A 27,394-nucleotide genomic window follows, 5' to 3' on the forward strand; every position below is an offset into this window, starting at 1 on the left:
CAGAAAGATGGCTCAAGGCCAGATAGTTTGAGATGAGGAGGGGATAAGGAAGACTAGACCCCAAAATAACAAGGTGATGTGGCCTCTAGAGCTGAAGAGGTGTGGTGAGCATGATCTGCAGGGACTGAGTTGGGGCCCTGGGACCCAGCTGAAGGGAGATAGCAGGGAGCCAGGTCCCATGGGTCTAGTTCTACTCCTCATCTCACACTTTGTCATACTTGGTGATGACACTTCAGGAAGACCTGGCTCCAGGAAGCATGACCCTAAAAGTTTGGGACAAGGAAGCCAGAGGCAGGGACTACCAGAGGTGACACACTGTGTCCTGTCACCTGACTCCTTGTCTTGCTACCAACCCGCTCTTCTGCTTGGCATCCCTCACATCACCTCCCCAGCTATGTCTGTCTCTCCTCCTGCTGGAGGGCTCTGGCAGCTGGCAGGAGGGGATCTGAGGGCAGACGGGACATGGGAGGACCTGGAACAGGAGATGACCTAGTCAAGATCCATCATGTAAGACACAGAGGCACACAGAAGTAGCAGAAACTTGAAGGTTCTTTATTATTTATTAACCCGTTTTCCAGAAGGTTGCTTGGGCCCGAGAGTCACGTGCAGAGACGCAAAGGCTCCTCGACATTCTTTATGGGGCTGAGCTCATCAGCCAGGACCATCAGGTCGGTCACCAGGGTGTCCAGCAGCCCATGGACCTGGAAGAACGGGACAACATCACAGGCAGGGTTTGCTCTGTGGGAAGCACCTATATATCAACTGTGCTGTGGGAGAATAGCTGGAGAGGGGAAAGAACCCAGTTGTTTGTGAAAGAATTTCACAAGTTCAAAGTTCTTCTGAAATAATTTTTGGTTTTGCCTTTTTTTTTTTTTTTTTCTTTTTTTTAAAGACAGGATCTCTCTGTCACCCGGGCTGAAGTCCAGTGGTGTGATCATGGCTCACTGCAAGCCTTGACTTCTCTGGCTCAGGTGATTCTCCCACCTCAGCCTCCCAAGTAACTGGGACTACAGGCGTGCACCACCACACCTGGCTATTTTTTTTCTATTTTTTTTTTAGAGATGGAGTTTCACCACATTGCCCAGGCTAGTCTTGAACTCCTGGGCTCAAGCAATCCACCTGCTTTTGCAGTTTTATTTTTGAAACCAATCTGGGGAGGTGGCCCTGCGCCAGTACCTTTGACATATGGAGGCACTGGAGCCAGGTTGTTAAAGGGGAACTCCAGGGATCCCATGGAGCAGTGCCCATTTAGCTGTTTGGGGTAGGCCTGGGCTCAGTCCCAGTTCTACTCTGGTCTTCTGGAGGCCAATTTTCCTTCCTGTATAACAGATCCACACACTGAAAGGTCTCTGGGACTGAGCCCTCCAATGGGGTTGGATCATACAAGCCCAGGCAAGTTGATTCTTTTTTTAATTTTTTTCTGAAGAGATGGGGTCTCCCTGTGTTGTCCAGGCTGATGTCGAACTCCTGGGCTCAAGCAATCCACCTGCCTCAGCCTCCCAAAGTGCTAGGATTATAGGTGTGAGCCACTGGTGCCTGGCCAACAAATTGATTCTCTTTTTCTTTCTTTTTTTTTTTTTTTTTTGGAGATAAGAGTCTTGCTCTGTCACCCAGGCTGGAGTAAAATGGCATGATCTCAGCTCACTGCAACCTCCACTTCCCGGGTTCAAGCGATTCTTGTGCCTCAGTCACCCAAGTAGCTGGGACTATAGGTGAGTGTCATGCCTGGCTAATTTTTTGTATTTTTAGTAGAAACGGGATCTCACCATGTTGCCCAGGCTGGTCTCAAACGCCTGAGCTCAGGCAATCTGCCCACCTTGGCCTCCCAAAGTGCTAGGATTACAGGCATGAGCCACTGCACCTGGTCTGCTAGTTGATTCTTAATATCAAAGAGCCATGGAAGGGTTGACCCCCGTGGGTCCTCAGAGCCCTTTAATTACTTTCTAGACCCCATCAACCATCAGATATCTTAGTGATGTCACCAGTGGCAAAGGGAACTTTTGATCAAATGAGATCCAGAGTGTGAACACATACATGATGTAATCCCAGCTCCCCAGGTGTCCACCTTAGAAGAATACAAGGCGTGGCCATTAGACATACTGACATATTGAAAATGGCTTTGTGGACCTCCCTTCCAAAACAACAACAGTAACAAAAAAAACCAAACGGAAAACCTGGGTGAATCTCTAAGGACCTGCTACTTAAGAACGGATTAGGATGAAGTCTCTCTAGTCCTTCAAAAACCTTACAGTTGATGGGAATGCACCCTACATGGTGTTCTCCCAAGGAACACGTCTGCCAGGATGCACCTAACGGGGAGTAAGTGGAAGCAGCATAAAGAGAAGGGCTTCCTTCCTCTCTGTTCCCCTAGAGTCTGTTCTCCAAAGGGCAGCCAGAGCCATCTTCTAAAGCCTATCAGACCCTATCGCGTTGCTCTTCAAAACCTTGCATGACTTCTCATTTCCACTCCGAAAAATCCCAAGTCTTCACAGTAGCCTACAAACCATCCCTCACCCCTACGACCTGTTCCCCATCTACCACCCTGTCCCTTCTGGCCCCTCCCTCCTGTGGCAGTTGCTCCCCCTGCCTAAAGCACTCTTCACTGGACGTCCATTTGGCCTCCCTTCCTCTCCCTTCAAGTCTTTGTGGGTTGTCACCTCCTCACTGAGGCCTCTGTGCCTCCATTCCCTGCCTGGTCTATCTTCTCTCACATCGTGCTCATCACCTAACACGCTAGGCACATTTCTTATTCATGAGGCCTGTCTCACACACGAGGATGCCCTTCCTGAAGCAGCTCTGCTTCCACCATGATGGAGTGGGCACTTATTGTTTGCAGACTGAACAGAATGAATGAGGCAGGTGGGAGGCGGGGGAATGGCTGCTGGGTGCTTCCCTTCACCTCGCTGTGCAGCCTCTGGGTGTATTTCTCCATGACCAGGGGGTCTATGGGTTCTTGAGAAGGGAGGTTGATGTCAGGGATAGGGTCTTCCAAGGAAAACCTGTCCCGACTTGTAGATTTTATGACTTTCTTGTCGTCCTTTGCCCTGTGCTTCTTGCTGTTGGGACGGTCCTGCTGGGAGAGGGAGACACACACAGCCTTCAGGAGCACCAGAGGTAGGCCCAGGATGTCCTCAACAGTAGCTCACTGGGAGAGCCTGGGCACATGCCCACCTCCACAGCCCCCACGTCTGCAGCCCCTCCAATCCCCTCCCCAGCCCCACCTGGCCCAGACCACGCCCCAGCATGACTCCTTCCCGAGTACCCTGGCTCCTTTCTTGTCTTCTTTGTCTTTGATCCCCAGTTGCTTCTTTTCCTGGGCTGCTCCTTTCCGCTCCTCCTTCCCAACTTTCCCCACAGGTACCTTCACTTCCATGATGGCAGGTGATTTTTGATCTAAGGGAGGTGGGTGGAAGAAAATGTGACAGGCCCCCAGCAGCCTAGTGGATGCTGCAGGCACGTGAGGAGGCTTGAGGGGAGGTGGAAAAGCAAAGGACAATAGCCTTGAGCCCTGGTAGGCGCGTGACTTCATGAAACAGGACTGTGGTGTTTCTGTGTTCTGGTCCCGGCTCTGCCATGCTCCCATGAACGACCATGGATAAGTCATTTAACTTTGCTGGGATTACTAAACCAAGGTGGTCACTAAGGTAGCTTCTGGGTACCACATCCTGGCAGCTGACAGAAGGGGGTAAGGGGCCTCCTCCATGGACTCAGCCTAGCAGAGCTTCCACCATAGGAGTATGACTGGCCCAGGCACTGCTGCCTGTCCATTCAGAGAGATGAGGAGGGCTATGCAGAGGTGTGGTTGGTTGCACAAGATCTGACCTTGCTCTTCAGGCACATTCAAATAGATGGTCTCCTTCTCAGGCAGGCCCAGCAGAGACCTCAGCCACAGGGAATGGCTCACCAGGCTGTCAATCACATCTCGCCATAGCTGCAAACTAGAGGGCAAGATATAGTGGAGAAATGCCATCACTCCTCATTTGTCCTTGAACCTGCAGAGGCTTGGGTCCCTCTCTTCAAAGACCCTGGTGCCAGGAACTGCTGTGGAAATGCCACACGCCTGAGCAGCCAGCATCCTCACTGTTCGCCACCAGGGCAAGTGCTTGGAGGGGGTTCTGGCTTGCCTTGGGTGGCAACCAAGAAAAAACATGGCCCAGGACTAGGGTTAGGAGGTCTGCATGAATTCAGTCCTACTTCAAAGGGCTTGAGGCCAGGGCCAGACTTGGGCCCAGTCCCACTGGAGGGGCTGAACCTTGCATGAGACTTCCAGCGTAAGGCTCTTGGGGCTTGTCCTGAGGGCCTTGAAAAGGACCCCACGCCTATACAAGCAAGTTCCAAACAGGCACCAGGGAGGGTGACAGCAGAGAAGTGAAGCTTTTAATGGAATCTGCCCCCACCCTTCTTTCTGCCCTCTGGCTTCTCCTTTTTTCATTCCTCTGCTCATTGAGAAGGAAAAAGGAAAAAACAGGAAGAAAAAAAAGTGAAGGTGTTTGATCTGCTGTGACTGCTCTCCAGTGAGCAGCAGGCACCGCAGGGTTCCAGAACATGGAATGTTTGCGGCATGCTCTAGCAACCTGAGCTCAAGGGAAACTCAGAGCCCTGGAGTCCCAAGACCCCTGCAGATGCCACAAAGGGAAGGAGATGGGGCGGCTCTCCTGGCAGGGCACCTACCCCATCTGGTGCAGGAGGTTGGACTGCAATGGCCTTGGCTTCTGGCACAGCTCCAGGGCTGCTTTGTTGAGCCTCATCAGCGCATCCTCTCTCTGGTTCTCATCAGGGAGCACCATCACTGCCTGGCAGGGTCATGGGCACCATTCTGCACCAGGACACCAAGGCTCTCTGTGTCCTCTAGTGAAGGGCATGGTGATGTGGGGATGGGTGGCAGGGGACCAGAAACCAGGAGGGGATGCAGCCATGGAGAGCTGTCTGGGTGCCTTTGGTGGGAGCCAGGGACTCCCCTCAGAAATCTGTACCTATGAACCCCTTCTCCAAGATTTGCCAGGGTCAGAGAGTGGGCCCCCCTCCTGGAACATAGAAGCGCGGGCACCCCAGACAAAAACAGGTAACCCGGCTGGGCACGGTGGCTCACACCTGTAATCCCAGCACTTTGGGGGGCTGAAGCGGGTGGATCACCTGAGGTCAGGAGTTCGAGACCAGCCTGACCAACATGGTGAAACCCCATCTCTACTAAAAATACAAAATTGGCCTGGCATAGTGGCTCACGCCTGTAACACCAGCACTTTGGGGGGCCAAGGTGGGTGGATCATGAGGTCAGGAGTTTGAGACCAGCCTGGCCAACATAGTGAAACCCCGTCTCTACTAAAAATACAAAAATTAGCTGGATGTGGTGGTGCACGCCTGTAGTCCCAGCTGCTCTGGCAGGCTGAGGCAGGAGAGTCACTTGAACCCGGGAGGCAGAGGTTGCAGTGAGCCGAAATTGCACCACTACACTCCAGCCTGGGTAACACAGCAAGACTCCACCAAAAAAAATTTAGCCAGGTGTGGTGGCGCATGCCAGTAATCTCAGCTACTTGGAAAGCTGAGGCAGGAGAATCGCTTGAACCTGGGAGGCGGAGGTTGCAGTGAGTTGAGACCGTGCCACTGCACTCCAGCCTGGGCAACAAGAGCAAAACTTCATCTCAAAGATTAGATAGATAGATAGATAGATAAATAGATAGATAGATAGATAGATAGATAGATAGATAGATAGATAGATAACCCAAGAGATCACTTTCTCTGGGCTCTCAGATTTTGTTTCTTTGCCCATGGAGCAAGAGGGGCTGCTGGGGCCTCCTTTGTTGGTTCGAGGCAGGAATATTCTCTACCAACGCCTTCCAGGGTCTTGGAAGCACCTTTCTGAAATCCTCCAAGCAGAGATTCCACTCCAGCAGGGGAAGGCCATCCGGCTCCCAGGGGCTCTTGGCGCTGTCCACATCTGGGCTTTCCTCCACCAGGATCTCCTCCATGATGCTCTTCTGCTGAGGACTCTTGGTTCCCACTCTGGCCTTCTGGGATCCGGATTCCCTGAGGGCCTCATTCTCAGGCTGGGGCACTTGAGGTTCAGAAATGGTGGGGCTCCTAAAGCGCGGTAAGAGCTCAGCATTCACAGAGGCCTTCTCTGTGGCTATGGAGCTGATGTGCTCCTTGTCCCCTGGCCTGGCCTCCTCAGCATTGGGGGGCAGAGTCATGTACTGGCGCCACAGTTCATGCAGGCTTTGCACCACTTGGTGCTCGTAATGCAGCTGCAGCAGAAGATGGGAAGGCTTGTGAGGGAGAGGCTGGGGTGCAGGCACCGGAGCCCATGCCAGCTGGACCTGGCTTCTTCCCATTCCCCTGAGAGCACTGATGGAGGAGGCAGGGAGGAAGCCAGCAGGAGGGCTGCAGCCAGAGGGGCCCCCTACTTCCTTTTCAACCTGGGAACCTCCAAGTTGAAGCTATTTTTTTGCATTTGGGCTTCCAAGGAAGCCTGGGTTTGAATGAAGGAGTTGTGAAGCTCCGTTCTCATCAGGAATCCACTTATTAGCAAAATTACCCTGGGCAAATTACTTCATCTTTCTGGGCCTCAGTTTCCTCAATGTAAATGAGGATGTAAATAGTACCAGGGCCAGGCACAATGGCTCAAGCCTGCAATCCCAGTGCTTTGGGAGGCCAGGGTAGGAGGATCACTTGAACCCAGGAGTTCAAGACTGGCCTGTGTGACAGAGAGAGATCCTATCTCTACCAAAAAAAAAAAAAAGAGAGAGAAATTAGCTGAGCATGGTGATGCATGCCTGTAGTCCTAGCTACTCAGGAGGCTGAGGTGGGAGGATCACCTGAGCTGGGGAGTTTGAGGTCACAGTGAGCTATGAGTGGGGACACTGTACTCTGGCCTGGAGTGTGACAGAGTGACATGCTATTTCTAAAAACTAAATAAATAAAAATAAGTAGTACCCATCTCATAGGACTGCTGTGAGGGGAGGTGAGGCATTCATGGAAGATGTGCAGAACAGAGTTTGACACATAAAAGAGTTTGCTATTACTCTCACCTACGGCAGCAGTCACAACCTTTTTGGCACCAGGGACTGGTTTCATGGAAGACAATTTTTCCACGGATGGCAGGGAGTAGGGGAATGGTTTCAGGATGAAACTGTTCCACCTCAGATCATCAGGCATTAGTTAGATTCTCATAAGGAGTGTGTAACCTTGATCCCTCGCATGTGCAGTTCACAATAAGATTTGCGCTCCTATGAGAATCTAATGCCACTGCTGATCTGACAGGAGGCAGAGCTCAGGCGGTAATGCTGGCTCACCCACTGCTCACCTGCTGCTGTGCGACCTGGGGGTTGGGGACCCTTGACTCAGGGCACACGTGATGGGACAGAGGCTGGTGCTGGGCCTCACCTGAGGATTCCTGTGCCGGAACAAGTCTTCCTTGGTGAGATAGGCATCCACAGGTGATGGTGTGCGCTCCGGGGTCAAGACCCCCATCAGCACCTCCTGCAGCACTTCGTGAACGATGGTGACTGCCTCATGGGCCATCAGTTTGCTCTGCAAATGGGAAGGCGGCAGAGGATGGCAGCCCAGGCTCTCAAAACCCATGCATCCTTCAGGAAGTTGGAGCCCCCAGGACTTTGTGCCTTCCTAGGGTCTGAGTTCCTGGCATTGGCGCTCTCTCTCTCTCTCTTTTTCTCTCTCTCTCTCTCTCACACACACACACACGCCTGTTCTAAGACCCGACAGCCTCTGAATCTCTCCAGACATCCTTGTTCCTTAAAATGGATGAAAAGGATCCAGAGGAGGGCCAGTTCCAGGGAAGGCTGCTGCTGCCTGGGGCCTGGTGGTCACACAGTTAGCATGTCACCAGATTAGGAAGAAGGGGTGGGGCACACAGTGGGGGTGCTTCTGAGGATGGTGGTGAACCTTCATCAGGCTTTAGTCAGTGTCACAGAAACACAGGGGAGGGGCACCTTGTGTGAGACATGAGTGCTACAGTCAGTGAGTAAAGCAAGCATGACATTGTCAAAATGACCTTTGATCACCACTGGCTGAGCTCCAGCTGAAGGAGCCGGCCTTGTGACTGGGGACCACAAAAAACAAAAAAGCGCAGCTTTCTACCAAATCCCAGGATGCATGGCTCAGATGGCCACACTGTGAAACTGATTCGGGGGAACAGATTCCCAGCTCCCACCTCACACTCACTCCAGAGTTGTCAGCTGATTGAGTGGGACGGTGGGCAGACTCACCCTGCTATTTATTAATTATTATCCCTGGTTTTGAAGTCTTGTCGGTTAAACACAACTCCACTGTATAGTACTAGACAGCGATGAACAAAACACAGACCAGTGCATAGGGCCACGCATTATTTGTACTTTACACAGTCTGCCTCTTAGGCTCAGTCTAATTTCTTTCTAACTCAGTGGGGCCATGCATGGCATTGCTGCAAGCTGCTCCTCACCTGCCTAGCCAGTGCACCCATCTTTTACATCACAAGCCCTGGGAAGTGTTCGTGGAGCAAAAGTAGTTACCTGTTTGCTAAAAATTCAGTTCTCCTCTTAGGCTGGGAGAAATACCATCCCTGCAGGCACTGCCAGGAAGAATAGCAGGATACCCTAGCTGATGCCCACAGCGGCCATGGTCCTGGGTCCCTTACCTCCAGTACTTTCCTCTCATCCTCAAAAACATCCTGGGTCAGGGAGACTGCATGGAGATTGACTTGCAGCACAGCACCTCCTAATAGAGTAGGATGGGTTCGAAACTCCCAAAATTCCCTGAAGATCCCAGCAGTCAAAGACTTGAAGAAGAAGGTAAAGGTTTTAGTTTCTCCAGGCAGAATCACACCTGAGAGGGACAGAGACTGAGGTTTTCAACATGCAGGAGCTGGCTGAGCCCCAGACCTGTATGCTGCTACATGCAGTTAACTGAGCCCCAGGCCAGGTGACTGGCCAACCATCCCAGTTTGCCCAGGGCTGAGAGGTTTCCTGGAAAGGGGGATTTTGAGTGCTAAAGTCCCAGGCAAACAGAGACAGCTGGCCACCCTAGCTCCAGGCCTGTGCATCTAGATAACTGAGCCCCTAGAACGTTTCTGCTCCCAGGTGGCTCACGTCCCCGGGTTCTCAAGTTCCGTCAGTCTCTCAACAGACATGAATAGTCAGGCCACACATTTTACGGAAGGAATGAGAGGGACTCAAACTTACAGGAGCTGGGTCATAACTAAATTTTGATGTCTCACGAGGATAAAACCAGCCCCAGACAGGAGCCAGCGTGTAGGGTGGCTTCTCCCAAGTACCTTCCCGGCTGTTAAAGTAAAATCGCTGCATCCTGTTTTTCTTCAGGTCTTGGAAAGTGTCCGGTTGGTGCTGCCGTCGCCAGTCATACCAAATGGCCACGGTGCCATTATTGACCACAGTCAGTTCTGAGGAGGTTTTCTCGCCTTCTAGGGTTTCAAAGGTCAAGTGAACAGCAATCCCGACCTGCCTCTGGAAGGAGAAGGGACAAATGTCTTTGCTGGAGACCCTGGCCTAGAGTGAGCAACTCATCTGGTCTGCCCAGGACTTTTCTGGCTTTAGCACTGCAAGTCTCGTGTCCCAGGCCTCCAGGGCTTGGCCACTGTCACACAGAGTGATATCCTACTCCAATGTGGTTGATCTCTGAGGTTACCCTCAATAGTAAGAAGAGAAGATAATATATATATAAATATAATTATATATATATTTATATAGAATTTTTTTTTGAGACAGAGTTTCGCTCTTGTCACCCAGGTTGGAGTGCAATGGTGTGATCTCAGTTCACTACAACACTGCCTCCCAGGTTCAAACAATTCTCCTGCCTCAGCTTTCCAAGTAGCAGGGATTATAGGTGTCCGCCACCACGCCCTGCTATTTTGTATTTTTAGTATAGAGATAGGGTTTCACCATGTTGGCCAGGGCTGGTCTTGAACTCCTGATGTCAGGTGATCCAGCCACGTCAGCCTCCCAAAGTGCTGGGATTACAGGTGTGAACCTCCACGCCTGGTCAGATAAAATATATTTTATACCCAATGAACATTTCTATTCCTTAGCATCTGAAGAATATCTTAGAACCTTCTTAGAGCCATACCTACTTGAGAGAGTTTGCTTGTTTACATGCTTGGGGGCTAGGTATAAGCCCCAAGTGGCTTATGACAGTCTGCAGCCTTGTGATTTTATTCTTGCTCAAGTTAGTATTGCTGTCACCATTTTCAGATAAGCTGAATGCACGACCAGATAAAAACGCAAACAGGAGACTGTGCAGGCTGCTGGTAACTGCCACAGACACCTCGGGGCTGCACCCCCGAGGGAGGCCCTCCCAGCAGGTGCGGTGGAGGCAGTTTTACCTTGTTCTGTGGATTACTGCCTCTGATCCAGCAAGCTGGCTTCCCACAGAACAGAAGAGAAGGGCCGAGAATAGGCATGGGGACATCAGAGGAACTTGCCAATGTGCCTCTGTAAGAAAAGCCAATGACTTATTTTCTCTTAGGCTGCCAGTCATGCCATGTGGAACCCACAGAAATGGTCACCAGGAAGCCTAGAAACACAACCAGCTCCACCCTGCAATGGAGTATGATCAACCCCACTCCTGTGCAGCTTCCTCCTGACCCATTGCTCTAGGTGGGAGGTTCTTAGAAACACACAGACTCTTCAAGCCCTCCTGCCAGAGCTATTCATGGTACACAGAAATACATAGACTCTCCATGCCAGAGGCGTTCAAGATGCACAGCAGTGGGAGGGTCTAGAGAGCCCTCAATTGACCAGCAAGGGAATGTCTGGGAAATCCCCATTAGGAGTTAGTTGTTGGAAAGGAGCAGGTGGCAACAGGAAAGCTAGCACAGCTGCTGGAATGGGTTCAAGGAGTGGGTGGCAACCACTGGAGAGAAGCTAGGCTGGAGGCACCCTGATCTCAGGGAGGGAAGCCTGCTCTTTCATACTGGTAGTTGCTGGAGAACTCTTCAGCCTCCCTCCCCCGGGTTCAGGCTGCACTCACAAGTATGTTGTCTCTTCAGAGGAGCTTCCCTGACTTCTTTCAAACACTGTGTAGTCTTCCACAGTAACAGCTGAGAAGGGCTGCCCTTTACCCACCACCTCCAGGCCATCAATATCCTCCGAGAGACGGAGAAAGGTTAGAAGAGCTGACTGAAGACAGGCACTGCCCCAAGAGGCTTCTGACTGGGGCATGGAGGCCACACTAACCTGCTGGCTGAAATCCAGCTCTGCCATGATTTTCTGCAGCTCCTTGCGTCGGTAGATCAGAAATAGACTCCGATCCCAGGTGTAGCGGTATGAAGCGTCCCTCTGGGCTGGTAATCCTAGCATGAGGTCCAAGGACCCTCAACACAGGCTGCTGCCATGCCCCCTTGCTCACCCACTTCTCAAGGGCTCTGAGAGTGCCTATCCCAACACCATTTCTAGGAAGGATGAAAAATACAGCTTCCCTGCAGCAGCTGGACTCCGCTCTCCTGTCCCGTATCTCCTCAGCAGCCCTACACAAGACTCCTGCAAAATTAGCTTCCAAATAGCCAAATTTTTGGATTATAGTAAAAATGATAATAGCAGCTACCTTTTATTGAGTGCTTAACAATGAGTCAGAACTTAATACATTTCATATCTCATTTAGCCCTGTCACAACTCTGTGCATATTTTACAGATAAGGAAACTACAGGCCAGAGGGGTTCAACCACTCTGGCGTTCACTAACACGACATGGCTGGGACCTGAACCCAGGCAGCCTGGCAAGCTCTAAAGCAGATATGCTCAAGAGAAACAGGATGCAAACCACAAACACAAGCCACATGTGTCACTGAAAGTTTTCTAGATGCCACACTGAAAAAGGAAAAAACAAACAGGTGGGATTCATTTTAGTAATATAGTTTATTTATTTTATTTATTTATTTATTTATTTTTTGAGACAGAGTTTTGCTCTTGTTGCCCAGGCTGGAGTGCAGTGGCACGATCTTGGCTCACTGCAACCTCCACCTCCCAGATTCAAGCAATTCTCCTGCCTCAGCCTCCTAAGTAGCTGGGATTATAGGCACGCACCACCATGCCCAGCTAATTTTTGTATTTTTAGTAGAGATGGGGTTTCACCATGTTGGCCAGGCTGGTTTTGAACTTCTGACCTCAAGTGATCCATCTGCCTCAGCCTCCCAAAGTGCTGGGATTACAGGCGTGAGCCACTGTGCCCAGCCTCATTTTAGTAATATAGTTTATTTAACTCAGTATATAAAAAATATTGTCATTTTGACATGTAATCAATATAAAAATGATTAATAAAATATATTGTTTTCACACTAAAGCCAGTGTCCAGTTGATAGCACTTCTCAGTGCAGGGCAGCCACAGTCCAGGTGCTCACCGGCGGCATGCAGCTCAAGGCTCCACACTGGACGGCAGCTCTATGGCTGCACTCCAGTTTCCTAGCTCTCTCACTGTTTTACTGAAGAAAAGGAAGAGGGAGCCAGACTTCAGGAAGACTCTGGGACTTGCCTAAGGCCACAGAGAAACAGGCCCTGGGCCGCACTGTAGAGCCATGCTGGCCACTGCCACACTACCCTGCCTCTGGGCCAGGCACAAGATGCCAGCTGGCTTACAGCCCTGCGCCTCACCTGTCTCCACCCGGATGGAGTGGGGCTTCCCGATGTGAGTGATGGGCTCCATAAGGCCACGCTGAGTTTTTGTCTTGGTCATGACCAGACCTGTCATCTCATCTCCCAAGTATTCCAGTCGACTCCAGAACCCACTGTTCTCCCAGCTCTGGCAAGGAAGGAAAGGTGAGTCAGATTACCTGGACACCTCAGCCAGATGCTGGTGGAGATGTGAGAAGACAAGCACCACCACAGGCTACAGATGCTCCCTCTGGGGAATTCACTGCTGCCATGATTGCAGAACAGAAGCATCCACTGCCGCGTTTTCTGGACACCCTGTTGTCATCTTTTCCTGCCCCCAGCCAGATGGTGTGGGTTGGTACAGATACTGCACTGGTCTACCAGAACAAAGAGGGGGGGACTCTTCAGCCTCTCTCCTTAGGGTGTAGGCTCCACTCAGTCTAAGCTCCTAGGAGACAAACACTAAGACTACTCTAATAACTCGCTACCTGTGTGGCCACCACAGGCTGAATAACTTTACTGACTAATCACAGAATTTAGTAAAGGCCTTGAGGGCTTAATGATGCTTTGCAATGGATAGGTTTTTTCTCCCCAGCTGTGCCACCTGAAACCAGCATCCCTGTGTCCAGACACCTGCCCCCCACCCCCCTCCTCCGTGCCACCCCCCGCCCCCCGGGCACTTAGGACAGGTGGCCTCACTTTCCTATCACGCCGCGTTGGAAGTGTGCAGTCAATGAGCTCCCGCTCCTCCTGGATCCGTCTGTAGGTCTCCCCAGTGTGCATGAGCAGCTCACTGATTGGCTTCTTTAGGTGTTCTAGAGAGAGAGGCAAGATTGCAGCCACTCTGCCAAACCAGAACAAACAGGGGCCTTGGCAGTCGGCAGTCTGCATCGGGCAGCCTCCCTCACGGGGCTGATTTCAGGACCCACTGAAGCTTCAGAGTGAGACACTCTTGGGAGTGAACAGCACAAATGTGGTCAGCCCAAGGCCAGGGTCTGGAGGAGTAAACAATCCAGCAGAGCCTTGCACCAGATGGAGGCTGGGCGGGAGCCCTGTCTGCTCTGCTCACCACTGAGGGCTTCCTGCTGCTTCTTCCGCAGGGCTATGTTACGCTGCCAGTTTTTCAGAAAGTTGTGCTGAGGAGGTGGGGCCCAGGGAGGTCTCTTCTCTTCTTTTGGGGCTTTTTGCTTTGACTCTCCTTTAGCAGAGATGAGGGTCATCAGACAGGGTGAGGTAGGTATCAGCTCAGCCAGCTGAAAAGTACAACATAGGCATGTGGAGGGCGGTGAGAAGGCTCTGGGCGGGGCTGAGCACACATTTCCTGAGGCCTAAACCCATGCTGTTATCCCACTGTGCTGAGAATCCCTCCTCTTCAGGACTCCAGGGTAGCCAGTGACAGAAAATAAATCCCAGAACCAGGGGGCCCTGAAATCAGCTGTCAGTCCACTCTCCCACAGAAAGGGAACTTCTGTTTCAAGATTGGGGTCAACATCTTCTAGTGTTATTGGTCCTCCTCACAACTGACGTTGATTGACACCTTCACCCATGTGTAAATGGAAGCATTCTTACATGGCCCCAGGCCCCTTAGCGCCTGACCAGAGTCAGCCTGGATCCAGGGAAGCAAGGGGAAGAGACAGGAGAAGCACTGCATGATGGGAAGGTTGAAAAGATACAGAATCTTCCCATGGCCCAGGAAGCAGTGGGAAGCCACCTTCCTCCACCACGTGGAGTGAGGAGGGCAGGCCAGTCTCCAGAGAAGGGAAAATCAAGACAGTGCACAGAGCAGAAGGAAATGAGGCATGTGGGCCCTGAGTCCTGATGCCTTTCTGGGTTCAGTCTACTCAGACCCAGGTACTCCCACCTTTGGGTTCCATGAGGCAGTCTCTGGAATCCTTACAGTAAATCCCCAACTTCACTGAAGCCAGCTTCAGCTGCCTTTTGTGCCTTGAAACTGAAGTGTCTAACTATTCTGGGAGAGGGTCCCTTATCAACTCAGACTCGAAACCTAGAGACTAAACTGTCTCTTTAACCCCAGCCCTGCTCGACTCTGTCAGGTGGAAGACCGAAATGACTTCAGTGACTGCTGTCATCCGGGTAGTTCTGTGCAAACAAACCCGGGTGTTCCCTCGAGCAAGTGCAATTCTCTTAAAGTCCTGGAGACTCCCCAAGATGTGGTGGGGCAGGATCTGGTCACTGCCATCGAAGCTGTCACCGGGACCTGTGAGGATAAAAGAAGAAAGGGGAAAGAAGCTGTGGGTGGGCAACTCTCAAGAGGGCAACTTTCTGATGGAGACTGGGTTTCTCTTGAGGTTGACCCATGAGTTGAAAGACAGTAAAGCCAGGGCTGAGACTGGGTGTACCAGAGTAGTCCAGAGGCTTTGTGGCTGCATCGGGATTTGCAGGACGTGCTACAAGGTGGCAGACCTTCCTCCTAGGATCCGTGGGTTTGAGTTTACGGATGATAAATTTCTGGGTAATGACGCGTTTATCTTCCTTTTCAGTAAGGCGAGGAATATGTTGCTAAAAATAAATAAAACAAAGGAGAATTCCACCTGTGGTGGAAGGAGGAAGAGCACCACCCATCTCCTCCGTTCTAGTTCTAGGTGGAGTTCCTGAAGGCTGACAGATCTGTGTCTTCAGCTCTGCCCATATGTTCTGTTGAGGAAATGCCTGTGTAACAGATATGTGACTTAGTAATATCCTGGAGGGAAAAAAAAGAACATCTTATGCCTCCAGATAGTTCAGGTGAGAGGTGGCTGACTCTCCCAGGTGAAGCATGGGGTTAGGGTTTAGCAGCTTTACCCAGAGCTGTACCTTTGCTCCTTAAACTCATCCTCCCTTCTGTGAAATGGGAATGATGGCACCTACCTCTATGGGAACAAGATACCTCATCATCTCATTTCCCCCGTGGTTCTATAGGAATCTCAGAAATGTTAAAACAGACAACACAGTGAATTCCTTAAGGTGGTAAAGTGAAAAGAATCTGTGTTCAGTGGATTTTTGCATGGAGTTAGACACTCCCCATGAGTAGGGAGATGGTGGGAAGACAGTGGACATGGCTGGTGTTCTAGACCACTCAGGCTGCTGGCAGGGAAACGTTTCTATGATAAGGGAAGCTTAGGCTTCATCCTCACCTCCTTCAAGTCTTCCTTCTTAATGGCCAAAGCAAGAATGTCATCTCCTTGTAGGACATTGCTAACAGGTTCAGGCTCTTCCTGAATTGGGGGTGTGGGTTGTTCAGGTCCCTTTGCCCGTTTCTTTTCTGAAGAGAAGCAGAAAGTTATTAAGTCCTTAAAGAGCTCCTTCTGTATATGTCAATATATACACACAAAAGTATAAATATATACTAGACTCCATGGGGGGGCAGTGCAGAGCCGACCAGCTGAAGAGATAGCAGAGGCTGCCAAGGTGGCCTGGGCGGCACTTTGCTGGGGCAAGAGGAGTTCCCTCTGGAGGGTCCCCCTACCCACAGCCTCTGGCTCACCACAGTGACTAAGACTTCTGTAGCCAGAATTTAGATCAGAAGATGCTTCATTTCAGGCCAGGTATGGTGGCTCATGCCCGTAATCCCAGCACTTTAGGAGGCTGACACAGGAGGATCACTTGAGGCCAGGAGTTCGAGACCAGCCAGCCAACATGGTGAAACCCCGTCCCCACTAAAAATACAAAAATTAGCCAGACCCATGCCTGTAGTCCCAGCTACTCGGGCAGCTGAGGCAGGAGAATCACTTGAGCCCAGGAAGTAGAGGTTGCAGTGAGTTGAGATCGCGCTACTGCACTCCAACCTGGGCAACAGAGCGAGACTCTGTCTCAAAAACAAAACAAAACAAAAAGATGTTCATTTCGGGTGCCATGGTGCAAGCCTGGAATCTCAACACTTTTGAGAAGCCAAGGCAGGCGGATTGCTTGGGCCCAGGAGTTCAAGACTAGCCTGGGCAACATAGTTGAGACTCCATCTGTACAAAAACGATTATTTTTAATATGCAAAAAGATGTTCCATTTCAGGTTATGCTATTTATAAGCTGGACAGTCTTGGGCACACATCACTTAACCTCTCTAGGCCTCAGGCTCCCCATGTGTACAAAGAGTCAGTTGGACTAAATCAGTGGTTCCCAACTATTAGTCCAATGTCTGCCTCAGAATCTTGGGAGGAGTTTTATGAATACAGCTTCCTGGCTACTGCATGGAGCCAGGGCCTAGGGAGCTATAATTTTTTCAACTCCCTAGGTGATTCTGATGCACAGTGGTTTGGGACAACTGAACTAGATGTTTTGCCAGTGTCCTCCAGTGCTGGCACTGATCCATGCTTCTGGGTGAAGGCATTGGGTTTCATAAGACACTGGTTAAAATGCAGAATCTCTGTGGGGGAAGCAGAACATTCACCACTGGCCATTTACTGCACACTATTTCATTAAATAAAGATTGTTGAGCGGGCGCGGTGGCTCAAGCCTGTAATCCCAGCACTTTGGGAGGCCGAGACGGGCAGATCACGAGGTCAGGAGATTGAGACCATCCTGGCTAACACGGTGAAACCCCGTCTCTACTAAAAAATACAAAAAACTAGTCAGGCAAGGTGGCGGGCGCCTGTAGTCCCAGCTACTCGGGAGGCTGAGGCAGGAGAATGGCATAAACTTGGGAGGTGGAGCCTGCAGTGAGCTGAGATCCGGCCACTGCACTCCAGCCTGGACAACAGAGCGAGACTCCGTCTCAAAAAAAAAAAAAAAAAAAAAAAAAAGATTGTTTAAGCAGCTTCTCCGTGCCAGGCACTGTGCTAGGTTCTGGGGATCTATGTCAGAGCTTGTCTTTAAAGAGCACATGCCCAGTGGGAAACAAGACCGTGAAACAGACTGAACCAGAGTAATTACAGGAACATGGTGGGGAGGAATACCCAGCCCAGAGTCGGCAGGTGTGGGAGGCGGGGGGGTCAGGGAGGGCTTCCTAAGGAAGGGATGTTTAAACAGAGCTGAAGAAAGAAGTTGAGAAAGGAAAGGGCCCTGGGGAACAGGCATTCCAAAGAAAATAACATAAAGAGGCATAGAGGCAAGATAATGGAGCACATCCCTGGAACTCAAAGCATGTGTTTTTAAATAGCTGGAGTGTGGTGAGGTGGGAGGGAAGAGGCAGAGCCCAGAGAGAGCAGCAGCAGCCATATCGTGCAGAGCTCAGTGAGCCATGTGAAGGCTTACCCCATGGGTAATATAGCATGCCAAGGAATGGATTAAGAGTTGCAAGATCTTGGGAGGCCAAGGCAGGCAGATCGCTTGAGCCCAGCAGTTCAAGACCAGTCTGGGCTCTATAAAGAAAATACAAAAATTACCCAGGCATGGTAGTACATGCCTGTAGTCCCAACCACTTGAGAGGCTGAGGGGAAGGACAGCCTGAGCCCAGGAGGTCAAGGCTGCAGTGAGCCAAGATTGTGCCACTGCATTCGAGCCTGGGTGACAGAACAAGACCCTGTCTCTAAGAAAACAAAACAAAAAGTCCTGCAAGACCGAGATGAGCATATGAATGTATTTAAGAGTCTGTTGTGGCAGCCAGAGCATGACATTGACAACACCTGGGGCAGAAGGGGGTCACAGGTCATTTTCCAACGAGGACACACTCCCTGCCTTCCTTTCACAGAGGTGGCTTAACAGGTTCAAACACATCTCATTTCTCTGGCTGGTCAACCCTGTCATTTTCCCTCTGGTTCAGAATGGTTTGATATAAGGCCCTACATAAAACAATCAAAAGAAAATCTAAGTTCTGCCTTTAGGGAGTTTAAAACAAAATTTAGTTTTATCCACTGCTTCTCACAGCACCGTAATCTTTAAGAGGCAGTATCACTAAAACATCAAGGCAGGTGTTTTGGTTAATAAAATCAAACTTTTTTTAAGGAAATTTCCATAAAGTTAGTGGCCAAAAAAACTTACACCAAAATCATTCCAAACATAGTTCTGAATTCAGCCTGTTGGCCAGGTGCAGTGGCTCACGCTTGTAATCCCAACACTTTGGGAGGCCGAGATGGGAGGACTGCTTGAGGCCAGGAGTTCAAAACCAGCCTGGGCAACACAGGAGAACCTATCCTTAAAAATTTTTTTGTTTTTCTGTTAGAAAAAAATAATAAATTCGGCCTATCATCCACAGTCTGTTTCTGTAATGGGGTCAGCGAAGGTTCGGGAGTATCTGTCTGTTAAATGCATGCCTCTGTGCACACAAACACACATGCGGGGCTGACAGCTGAACCCCGAGTTCCAGTGTCATCTGCCGCCAAGTGTGGAGATGCAGCCTTGGGCTTTGATTTCTACCTCCCCTCTCCCTTCTACACAAACTCACCAAAGTGGGTGGCAGCCTATGAGAACTGAGATCAGTTGAAGGTCTGCTTTTGTAAATATTTTGGTATTACCTGTATTTTCTAGGACATTTGCTTTCTCCATCCATAACCTTGACTGGGTTGACACCTTTCCAAGTGATTAAACATCTCCAGATGTGTGTTTTTTACTGGTGGGTACACAATTACCACGTGTCAACAGAAACTTTCAACACTGCTAAAGATTTTTGGGGGCCAAAGTTCGCATCCCTTCAGTGATAGAGAAGCCAATCTTTCATGTTTGGTTTAGATTGAAATAGTAAAACTCTGGTCTAAGGTTATTCTGAGAAAGTTATCTTTAATGTAGTCCAATAAATGCTCTGTTACTGCATACAGTCAAGGAGTGGTATGTTCTAGTTAATAAAATATTCATTAAAATGATATATACATTTTTTTTTTCTTGAGATGGAGTCTCACTCTGTCCCCCAGGCTGGAGTGCAGTGGCGTGATCTTGGCTCACTGGTGCGATCTCGGCTCACTGCAACCTCCACCTCCCAGGCTCAAGTGATTCTCCTGCCTCAGCCTCCCAAGTAGCTGGGAATACAGGCATGCGCCACCACGCCCAGCTTTTTTTTTTTTTTTTTTTTTGAGATGGAGTTTCGCTCTTGTTGCCCAGGCTAGAGTACAATGGCATGATCTCAGCTCACTGCAATTTCCGCCTCCCAGGTTCAAGCGATTCTCCTGCCTCAGCCTCCCAAGTAGCTGGCATTACAGGCATGCACCACCATGCCCGGCTAATTTTTTGTATTTTTAGTAAAGGCTGGGTTTCACCATGTTGACTAGGCTGGTCTTGAACTCCTGACCTCAGGTGATCCACCTGCCTCAACCTCCCAGAGTGCTGGGATTACAGGCATGAGCCACCGCGCCCGGCCGCCCAACTATTTTCTGTATGTTTAGTAGAGACAGGGTTTCACCATGTTGGCCAGGCTGGTCTCAAACCCCTGGCCTCAGGTGATCCACCTGCCTCAACCTCCCAGAGTGCTGGGATTACAGGCATGAGCCACCGCGCCCGGCCACCCAACTATTTTCTGTATGTTTAGTAGAGACAGAGTTTCACCATGTTGGCCAGGTTGGTCTCAAACTCCTGACCTCAGGTGATGTGCTCGCCTCAGCCTCCCAAAGTGCTGGGATTACAGGCATGAGCCACTGTGCCCAGGGATATATATATCTTAAATTGCTCCTAGGGACCGTTTACCAAGCCTCTTCTATGTGCTATAAACTACAAAGATAGTATAAAAGGTTAAGATATGGCTCCTTCTCTTGAGGTACTGAGAAATGTAACAGACGTGAATATACACCAATCATAACATAGTAGAGGAGTTCCTACATTTGCAGTACAGGCAATAGGTTTGGTTAGACATCAAAAAAGGAACAGATCCATGTGGATTACACAGTTCAGGGCTCTGAAGAAGGGTTCAGAGGAACAGGTGCAGAGGTGGCTCCACAGGCTGAGGCAGGCCTCAAAGGAGAGACAGGTAGAGGTATAGCAGCAAACCGAGATGCTCCAGGTGAGGTCAAAGTCCAAGCAAACCAGGGAGCAGGGCTGAGCATGGCATGTGAGTGGCACGATAACACAGAAAACTTGCTGGGGAGGTGGTGATGTTGGGGATGAGAGGGAAACCAGAGCATGACAGCTTTGTAAAGCATGGCTCAGGCATCTGATCTTTGGTCCAGGGGAGTGAGTTGATGACAGGCGCATTTCAGAATGATTCATCAGATGCGGAGAGCCAGATGGACCGGAGAGGCAGAGGCAAGCTGGGAAGACCAGGGAAGGAAGAGCCCCAGGGATCATTTTAGGACCTGCAGGAAGACTCCACAGGGCTGAGGTATGTCTGACTACTGAGCCTGTAGAGGCCCAGCACTCTCTGGTTCTTTGGTCTGGAATCCCAAGCTATAGGGCTCCTGGTGAGCTACCCAGCTGACATTTCTCCCTTGATGCTGACAGTGAGGGGTAAAAGGGACCACCCCGCTTGCATGGGGTAATCAGTCAGTCTCTGTTGGAGCTGGACCAGAGGGCTGGAAGCAAGGTGCTCAGGTGGGGATAGGAAGGGAGATGCAGAGGGGGGAACTATGGAGGGAGACGAAACCTGGACTCTTTCTGCTTCTTGTTTTATCTGAGTATTATTCGGTTTTAGTGTTGATTAAAGTCTTTGGGAAATTCTGACCTTAGGGTTGGGCTGGGGGAACCATGGAGGGGCTGTCCCTACTAGGGGGGAGCTTTAATTCGTTGGGGAGGGGAATCTAATACTGCTGGGAGGGTTCTTGGCTTCTTAGCAACAAGACAGCAGGGGTAGGGGGGCACATGGCGGGAAGGCAGGGTACTGGGACTCAAAAAGGCTCTCAGGTCCCAAGAAACAGGTTTAAGTCACTGTTTTTGCTTTCCTTTTTGCTTAAGAATCAGAGACTTTGGAGAAACATCGCACAAGGTTACAAGATTACATTTGGTCATTAGCTGCCTTATATGGGGGCTGGGGGAGAGTGCTGCACTACAACATTACAGGCTTCCCTGAGATATTTTTAAAAAGATATCTTGCATGCTAACCACTTCATTTTTTTTCCCCTCCTCACTCTGGTGCATGTTCTTAACTCAAGGGTTAATTAACAAACTAAATTTTCTGCTTATTAAAAATAAATATGGAGTAAAAAAATCTTTCTTTGATTTGTTTATAGCAGTTCAAATCTGATAAGATCTGCCAGAAACTATGTGAGCAGGAGGCAGTAGCTAGGAAAGCCCTTGACTGCCCTTGGGAAAGGGGACCAGATATTCCCTCTCTCTCAACTAGTAAAAAGTATGTCATGGGCCAGGCATGGTGGCTCCTGCCTGTAATCCCAGCACTTTGGGAGGCCAAGGTGGGAGGATCGCTTGAGCCCAGGAGTTCAAGACCAGCCTGGGCAACTTGTCTCTACAAAAAAAAAAAATTAGTCGGGCATGGTGGTGTGTACCTGTAATACCAGCTACTTGGGAGGCTGAGGCAGGAGGATCGCTTGAGCCCAGAAGTTCAAGGCTATAGTGAGCTATGATTGTACCACTGCACTCCATCCCGGGTGACAGAGTGAGGCCCTGTCTCAAAATACATATATATATATAATGTCATAAAACAGCATTGGACTTTTATTTTTTTAATAATGGGGGTCTCACTGTGTTGCCCAGTCTGGACTGCAGTCAGCTATTCACAGGTGTGATCATGAACTCCTGGCCTGGAACAATCCTCCTGCCACAGCCTCCTGAGCAGCTGAGACTGCAGATGTGCTCCACCATGCCCGGCTCAACGTTGGACTTTTATACATGAAGAAACATAGAGCCATACTGAAAAGCGACTAAGCTCCTGTTAGTTTTCTGAGCGTCCCCTCTCCTCACACTGAGCTTTCACAACTCTGAGGCTGGGTCTCCCCAGGGCCTGCAAGAGCACATCAGGCTTTCTGACCTAGTACATAAAGCCCTTTCATGGTCTGGCCCCTGCCCTACCCACTGTGCAGCCTCTTCTGGTTCCCACATTTACAGTTTCATAAACTCATGCTGCTTCCTAGACCTAGAGAAGCAAACCTCTCCTTTTTTTTTTCCTTGTCTGCCATAGATGTCACCTTCTTCAGAAGATGTCCCCCTACAACCATCCCTGGTCTAGCTCAGGTGCTCTGAGCCCCCTGAAGCCCGATAGGCACCTACATCGCAGCATTTGTATTTCTACCTTTGTCTGGTTACTCCTCCAGGCGTTCATTAGACTGAGTTTCTTGAGGACCAGGGTCACACAGTTAATACCGATATCCTTCTGGTGAGCCACAGTACCACACAAAACTAGCTCTCAGTAAACAAAACTAGGCTGGGCGCAGTGGTCCATGCCTAGAATCCCAGCAGTCTGTGAGGCTGAGACAGGAGGATCGCTTGAGGCCAAGAATTTGACACTAGCTGGGACAACACAGCAAGAGCCCTGTTTCCACACACACACACACACACACACACACACAAAGGGCTAAAAATGAAATTTAAAAATAAATAAATGGAAACAGCAAAAAAAGATCAAAAGGGGGTGGGTTGCAAATGAGAACATGTCCGTGGAAGTCGTCCGCTATCAGAAGCCCTGTGGCTCTCCCAGGTGCAACCAGAAGGAAGCTGTAGAGGCCAGGAAGCAGTCATATCTAGCGACTCTTTTCAGGCTAAAGGAGCTGGATAAGTGTCATCCAGCTGGAAAGTGCACGTGGTAGGAAAAGGCAGTCAAAAACAGAACTAGCCAAGCAAGGCTTTTCTTCTGGGTTTTTCCAGCAGGAATCCTGAGTGACGCCTGCCCCCCATCAACCCTCCTCTACCGAAGAACCCCATCAAGGTGGCTGGTTTCACCACTCCATTCTTTCCTCTTCCCAAGGACCCCAATTCCTGGCCCTTCTACCCTTAAACTCTTTCCTGGCTCTTCTGCACCTCATCCAGTCTGGGGATCCTGCCTCCTGCATGCCACCCGAAGATGTGGTTAGAGGTAAAGGTATCCCTGCCTGCGCAAGGCCATCTCCCCAGCCAGTGGTCGCTGAGGCCTCTCTGTCAGTCTCCCACTTCCTATGTCCCCATTCTCAAGGCCCAGTGCGCTGTGGGTTCTTTCTGCCTTGTCCCCCCATCCCTAAGGGTCCTATCCCCAGTACCCTACTTCCCCGTGATCTTTCCTCCATCCCTGGTGCCATCCCCATCCTCTAGGCCCCGTGTCCTGAACTCATTCCAGGGACCGCTTCCCCTGCCGGGTTCTCCTGAGCGCCCAAGGCAGTCAGCGCCAACCTTTGAAGCTCTCTGCGGCCTCTAATAATCTGGCTGGAGTTATTTTGAGGCGGGAATCCTTCTTTAGAGACTTCATGGTGCCGTCCCGGCGGTGAGCGTGACCCTGCACCGCCCGGCCCCGAGACACCGAGGCTGCGCCGCCCCCGCGGCGACCCCGCGCACGCCCGCCAGCCAGCGGCCGCCACTGCGTCCGTAGCAACCGGCGCCCCGCGCGGGGAGGGCACCTACCAATCAACTTGGGCGGAGACTGCTTGGAAACCACCTTCTTCATCGGGCCGCGCACGCGCCCGCCGCCTGCGGCTCCAAGAGCTAAGGACCCCTAGAACGCCCCGCTGGCCCGACCCGTGACGCCACAGGCGGCGCCGACGAGCGCCGTGACGTCACCAGCCGGGCGGGGCGGGGGGCCCGGGCGAGGACCCCCGCGAGTTGTGGGAGCCGAGGGCTGTGTGGGAGCGGGCTGGCTGGTAGGGGTGCGGGACCTGCCTCGCCCCGCCCTGCTGCTAGGCCACGGGAGGCGGGTGGGGCGTCGCAGGTGCCAGCCCGTGCTTCCCACCTTCCTCGACTAAGGCCACGTCCTGTCGAGGGACCTCCCTCTGCCCCCCTCACAGCGGTCCGGGGGTATCGGGCCTTTCAGGACATGCTGAAACCTCTTGCGTGGCGTACCGTGGGTTTTAGGTGTCCGTGGCTGCCCTCCCCCACTCGCACCAACGCGCCTGGTGACCTCCCGGGTCCACGCTCGCTGCAGCCACTTTGGCCTTTCATCACTTCCCCGAACAGCCAAAACTTTTGCCCCGACTTGGGGCATTCTCACAGTCCTTGAAGATGCTACCTCTGATTATTTTAAGTTTATAAACGCACCCGCTTTGTTCCCCTTCTAGAGCCCTGATGCATTCTGGAATTTTTTTTTTTTTTTTTTTTTTTGTATGTAGTTGCCTATTGTCAAACTCTCTCAGAATGTATGAGAGCAGGAGCTACCTCAGGCCCCGCCCCCAACCCAAAGTTTAGTGCCAGTAGTCACGCAGTAAATTGTGCCTCAAATAGTGAAGGGGTTCTAGAGCCAGACAGAATTGGGTTCTAATCCCACCTATGCCGGCTTGCTAGCTATGTGTTCTTGAGCCAATGCCTTGACCTAGAAGAGCCAGTTTTCTCTGCTAGGCGCAGTGATTCAGGCCTACAATCCTAGTGCTTTAGAAGGCTGAGGCAGGAGGATTGGTTGAGGCCAGGAGTTCAAAATTGGCCTGAGCAACGTAGGAAGACCCCATTCTAAAAACCTCCGCCTCCCAGGTTCAAGCGATTCTCCTGCCTCAGCCTCCTGAGTAGGTGGGATTACAGGCGTGTGCCACCACACCTGGCTAATTTTTGTATTTTTAGTAGAGGCAGGGGTTTCACCAGTTGGTCAGGCTGGTCTCGAATTCCTGACCTTGTGATCCACCCTCCTCGGCCTCCCAAAGTCCTGGGATTACAGGCGTGAGCCACCGTGCCCTGCCTAAAAAATTTTTTTTAATTAGCCAACTTTGGTGGCCCACACCTGTAGTCTTAGCTATTCTGGAGGCTGAGGCAGGAAGATTGCTTGAGCCCAGGAGGTCCAGGCTGCAGTGAGCTCTGATTGCACCACTGCACTCCAGCCTGGGCAACCAAGTGAGACCCCCATCTCATCCATCCATCCATCCATATATATGTATACATAAAATGGTCGTCATAATGCTGCCCTCACAAGGCCACTGCAAGGGTTAAATGAATATGTATGTATTTATTTTTCTTTGAGAGTATCTCACTCTGTTGCCCAGGTTGGAGTGCAGTGGCACAGTCATAGCTCACTGCAGCTTCAAACTCCTGAGCTCAAATGATCCTGCTGCTTCAGCCTTCCAAGTAGCTGGGACTACAGGCATGTGCCACTGCACCCAGCTAATTTTTGAATTTTTTGTAGAGGCATAGTCTTGCTATGTTGTCCAGGCTGGTCTTGAACTACTGTGCTCAAGCGATCCTCCCACCTTGGCTTCTCAAAGTGTTGGGATTACAAGCGTGAGCCTCCTCACCTGGCCTGAGTGTGCATTTAAACTATGCAACAGGGTGCCCTCCACAAACTGTAGTATCTTCTCAGTCAATTCTCAAAATCATGCTGGGGTTGAAGGGAGGGGACACATTATAAGCCCATTTTACAGATGGAGAAACTGAGCTCCAGAGAGAAGAGTGTAATGTCACCTGACTAGCGGGAAGCACAAATTGAACCTGGTTTTCAAAAGTCCAAGGCCAGGGCTCTTTGGACCCTGTCTCCTGGGACATTGCTGAGTTTGCAACAGCTGCCCCAGACAGCGGAGGAGCTAGAGAGGAGGCCAGCAGGGCTGGTGAATCCCTGAGCTCCCTGTGTGTTCCCCATTGCTGGGTCCTGCCCCAGGGGCATGGCCCCTTCTTCACACTGCTCTGGACCTTGCTCTCGTTATGACTGCAGCATCCTCCGTGGACAGCCCCTCTTCTCCTGATCTCCGAGGTCCAGGCTCCGGCTTCCCTCTACCCTCTAGAGAATCCCCAGTTCCGTTTACTTCACAACTGAGCACTTATGATCCAGCAGGCGGGGTGCTGTGCCATGTGGGTCCTCCAGGAAGCAAGCGCTGAGATGAATATAGAAGTGCAAGAGGTTTATTGTGGGGAGAGGGGGTAGTGGAAAGGCCAGTGAAGGAGAGGAAGCAGGAAAGGGCTGGGAGAGCCTCAGATTGTGCTGCAGATCTAACAAAGTCTTGGCCAACCCACCGTGTCCTCTAAGCAAAGTATGTTTGTTAGAAGCTGTAAGCTAACTGCCCTCCTTGTGGGTGAATAGCAAGTTCTTTCTTGAAGGGAGACAGGAATGGCTTACCTCCATGGCTGTCCCAGAAGCTCTGTAAGATATGGAAGAAAATAAGAAACATTTCCTTTTGCCCTTTGGAGCTCAGAGTCCAATCAAACCTAGGAATCTTTTAGACACAAAGTGGGGTCATTTGAAAGTAGATTTCCAACTCTAATGTGTGAGCTCATGGGGTAGTAATTAGCTGCAATTTAGGAACCACAGACTGGATATGAGGGGGGACTTCTTAGAGGAGGTGGGCCACTAAATAAAGAGTTCAATGGGTAGTTCAAGGGGCAGGTACTCCAGGTAAGGACACAGAAGGTACAAAGGCCTGGAGGGGTCTGGGCATGATGGCTTGTGCCTATAACCCAACACTTCTGGAGGCTGAGGCAGGAGGATCACTTGAGCCGAGGAGTTTGAGACCAGCCTGGGCAACATAGTGAGACCCTGTCTCTACAAAAAAAATTCTAAAAATTAGCCAGATGTCATGTCACGCACTTGTGGTCCTAGCTATACAAGAGAGTGAGGTGGATGGATTGCTTGAGCTTGGGAGGTCGAGGCTGCAGTGAGCTGTGATTGCACCACTGCACTCCAGCCTAGGGTGACAGAGCAAGACTCTGTCTTAAAAAAAAAAAAAAAAAAAAAGCGCAGTGTGTAAAGCACAAGCTCAGATGACAGCATCACTTCACCAGCATAGCTCCCGCAGTCTCCTCCCAGCTCCACAACTCTGAGCAACTTCCTGGAGCCCAGGGAGGAGGAGGTGGTGGCTAGGTTGACAGAGGACACAGCATAAATTATTGCTTCATGTCTCTGTTTATTTCCACCCATCCAGGTGCTGGGCATGTCGTCAGCTACTCCTAAACAGCCTCCCTAAAT

General features: G+C 50.8%; 1 protein-coding gene and 1 long non-coding RNA gene across 22 annotated transcripts; one reads left to right on the plus strand and one right to left on the minus strand.

Annotated features, from left to right (window-relative positions):
* Positions 1-531: 531 nt before the first annotated feature.
* Positions 532-24,020, minus strand: MYCBPAP (MYCBP associated protein). 21 transcript variants are annotated; one of them, XM_077971174.1, is made up of 19 exons: positions 23,926-24,020; positions 15,727-15,854; positions 14,953-15,112; positions 14,707-14,810; positions 13,662-13,845; positions 13,292-13,407; positions 12,593-12,740; positions 11,184-11,299; positions 10,978-11,093; positions 10,331-10,439; positions 9,266-9,455; positions 8,630-8,817; positions 7,381-7,527; positions 5,853-6,242; positions 4,672-4,793; positions 3,823-3,938; positions 3,263-3,393; positions 2,900-3,070; positions 532-701 (listed from the first exon to the last, which is right to left on the minus strand). In XM_077971174.1, the coding sequence occupies exons 1-19, from the start codon at positions 23,966-23,968 to the stop codon at positions 600-602; spliced, it is 2,781 nt and encodes a 926-aa protein (XP_077827300.1). In that variant the 5' UTR covers positions 23,969-24,020; the 3' UTR covers positions 532-599. The 21 variants fall into 21 exon arrangements, 17 of the variants coding, with proteins under 17 accessions (XP_077827300.1, XP_077827299.1, XP_077827298.1 ...); XM_077971173.1 differs by having other exon boundaries at positions 2,900-3,073; XM_077971172.1 differs by having other exon boundaries at positions 2,900-3,073; positions 3,236-3,393.
* LOC114673134 (uncharacterized) lies at positions 20,537-27,163 on the plus strand. The gene is made up of 4 exons (XR_013406525.1): positions 20,537-20,767; positions 23,200-23,407; positions 23,645-24,879; positions 25,677-27,163. It is a non-coding gene; the product is annotated as an uncharacterized LOC114673134 (long non-coding RNA).
* Positions 27,164-27,394: the final 231 nt, after the last annotated feature.

Source organism: Macaca mulatta, chromosome 16 (genome assembly GCF_049350105.2).
Source record: "Macaca mulatta isolate MMU2019108-1 chromosome 16, T2T-MMU8v2.0, whole genome shotgun sequence".
Taxonomy (NCBI): Eukaryota; Metazoa; Chordata; class Mammalia; order Primates; family Cercopithecidae; genus Macaca; species Macaca mulatta.

Excerpts from the sequence above, each read along its gene's own strand:
- MYCBPAP (XM_077971162.1), bottom strand. The coding sequence starts at position 23,968 with ATGAAGAAGGTGGTTTCCAAGCAGTCTCCGCCCAAGTTGATTGGTAGG. Across the intron at positions 13,846-14,706 it reads TTGCTCGAGGGAACACCCGG|CTGGCTGAGCTGATACCTAC; the intron begins GTTTGTTTGCAC and ends TGTACTTTTCAG. Across the intron at positions 9,456-10,330 it reads GCAGTAATCCACAGAACAAG|AGGCAGGTCGGGATTGCTGT; the intron begins GTAAAACTGCCT and ends TTCTCCTTCCAG.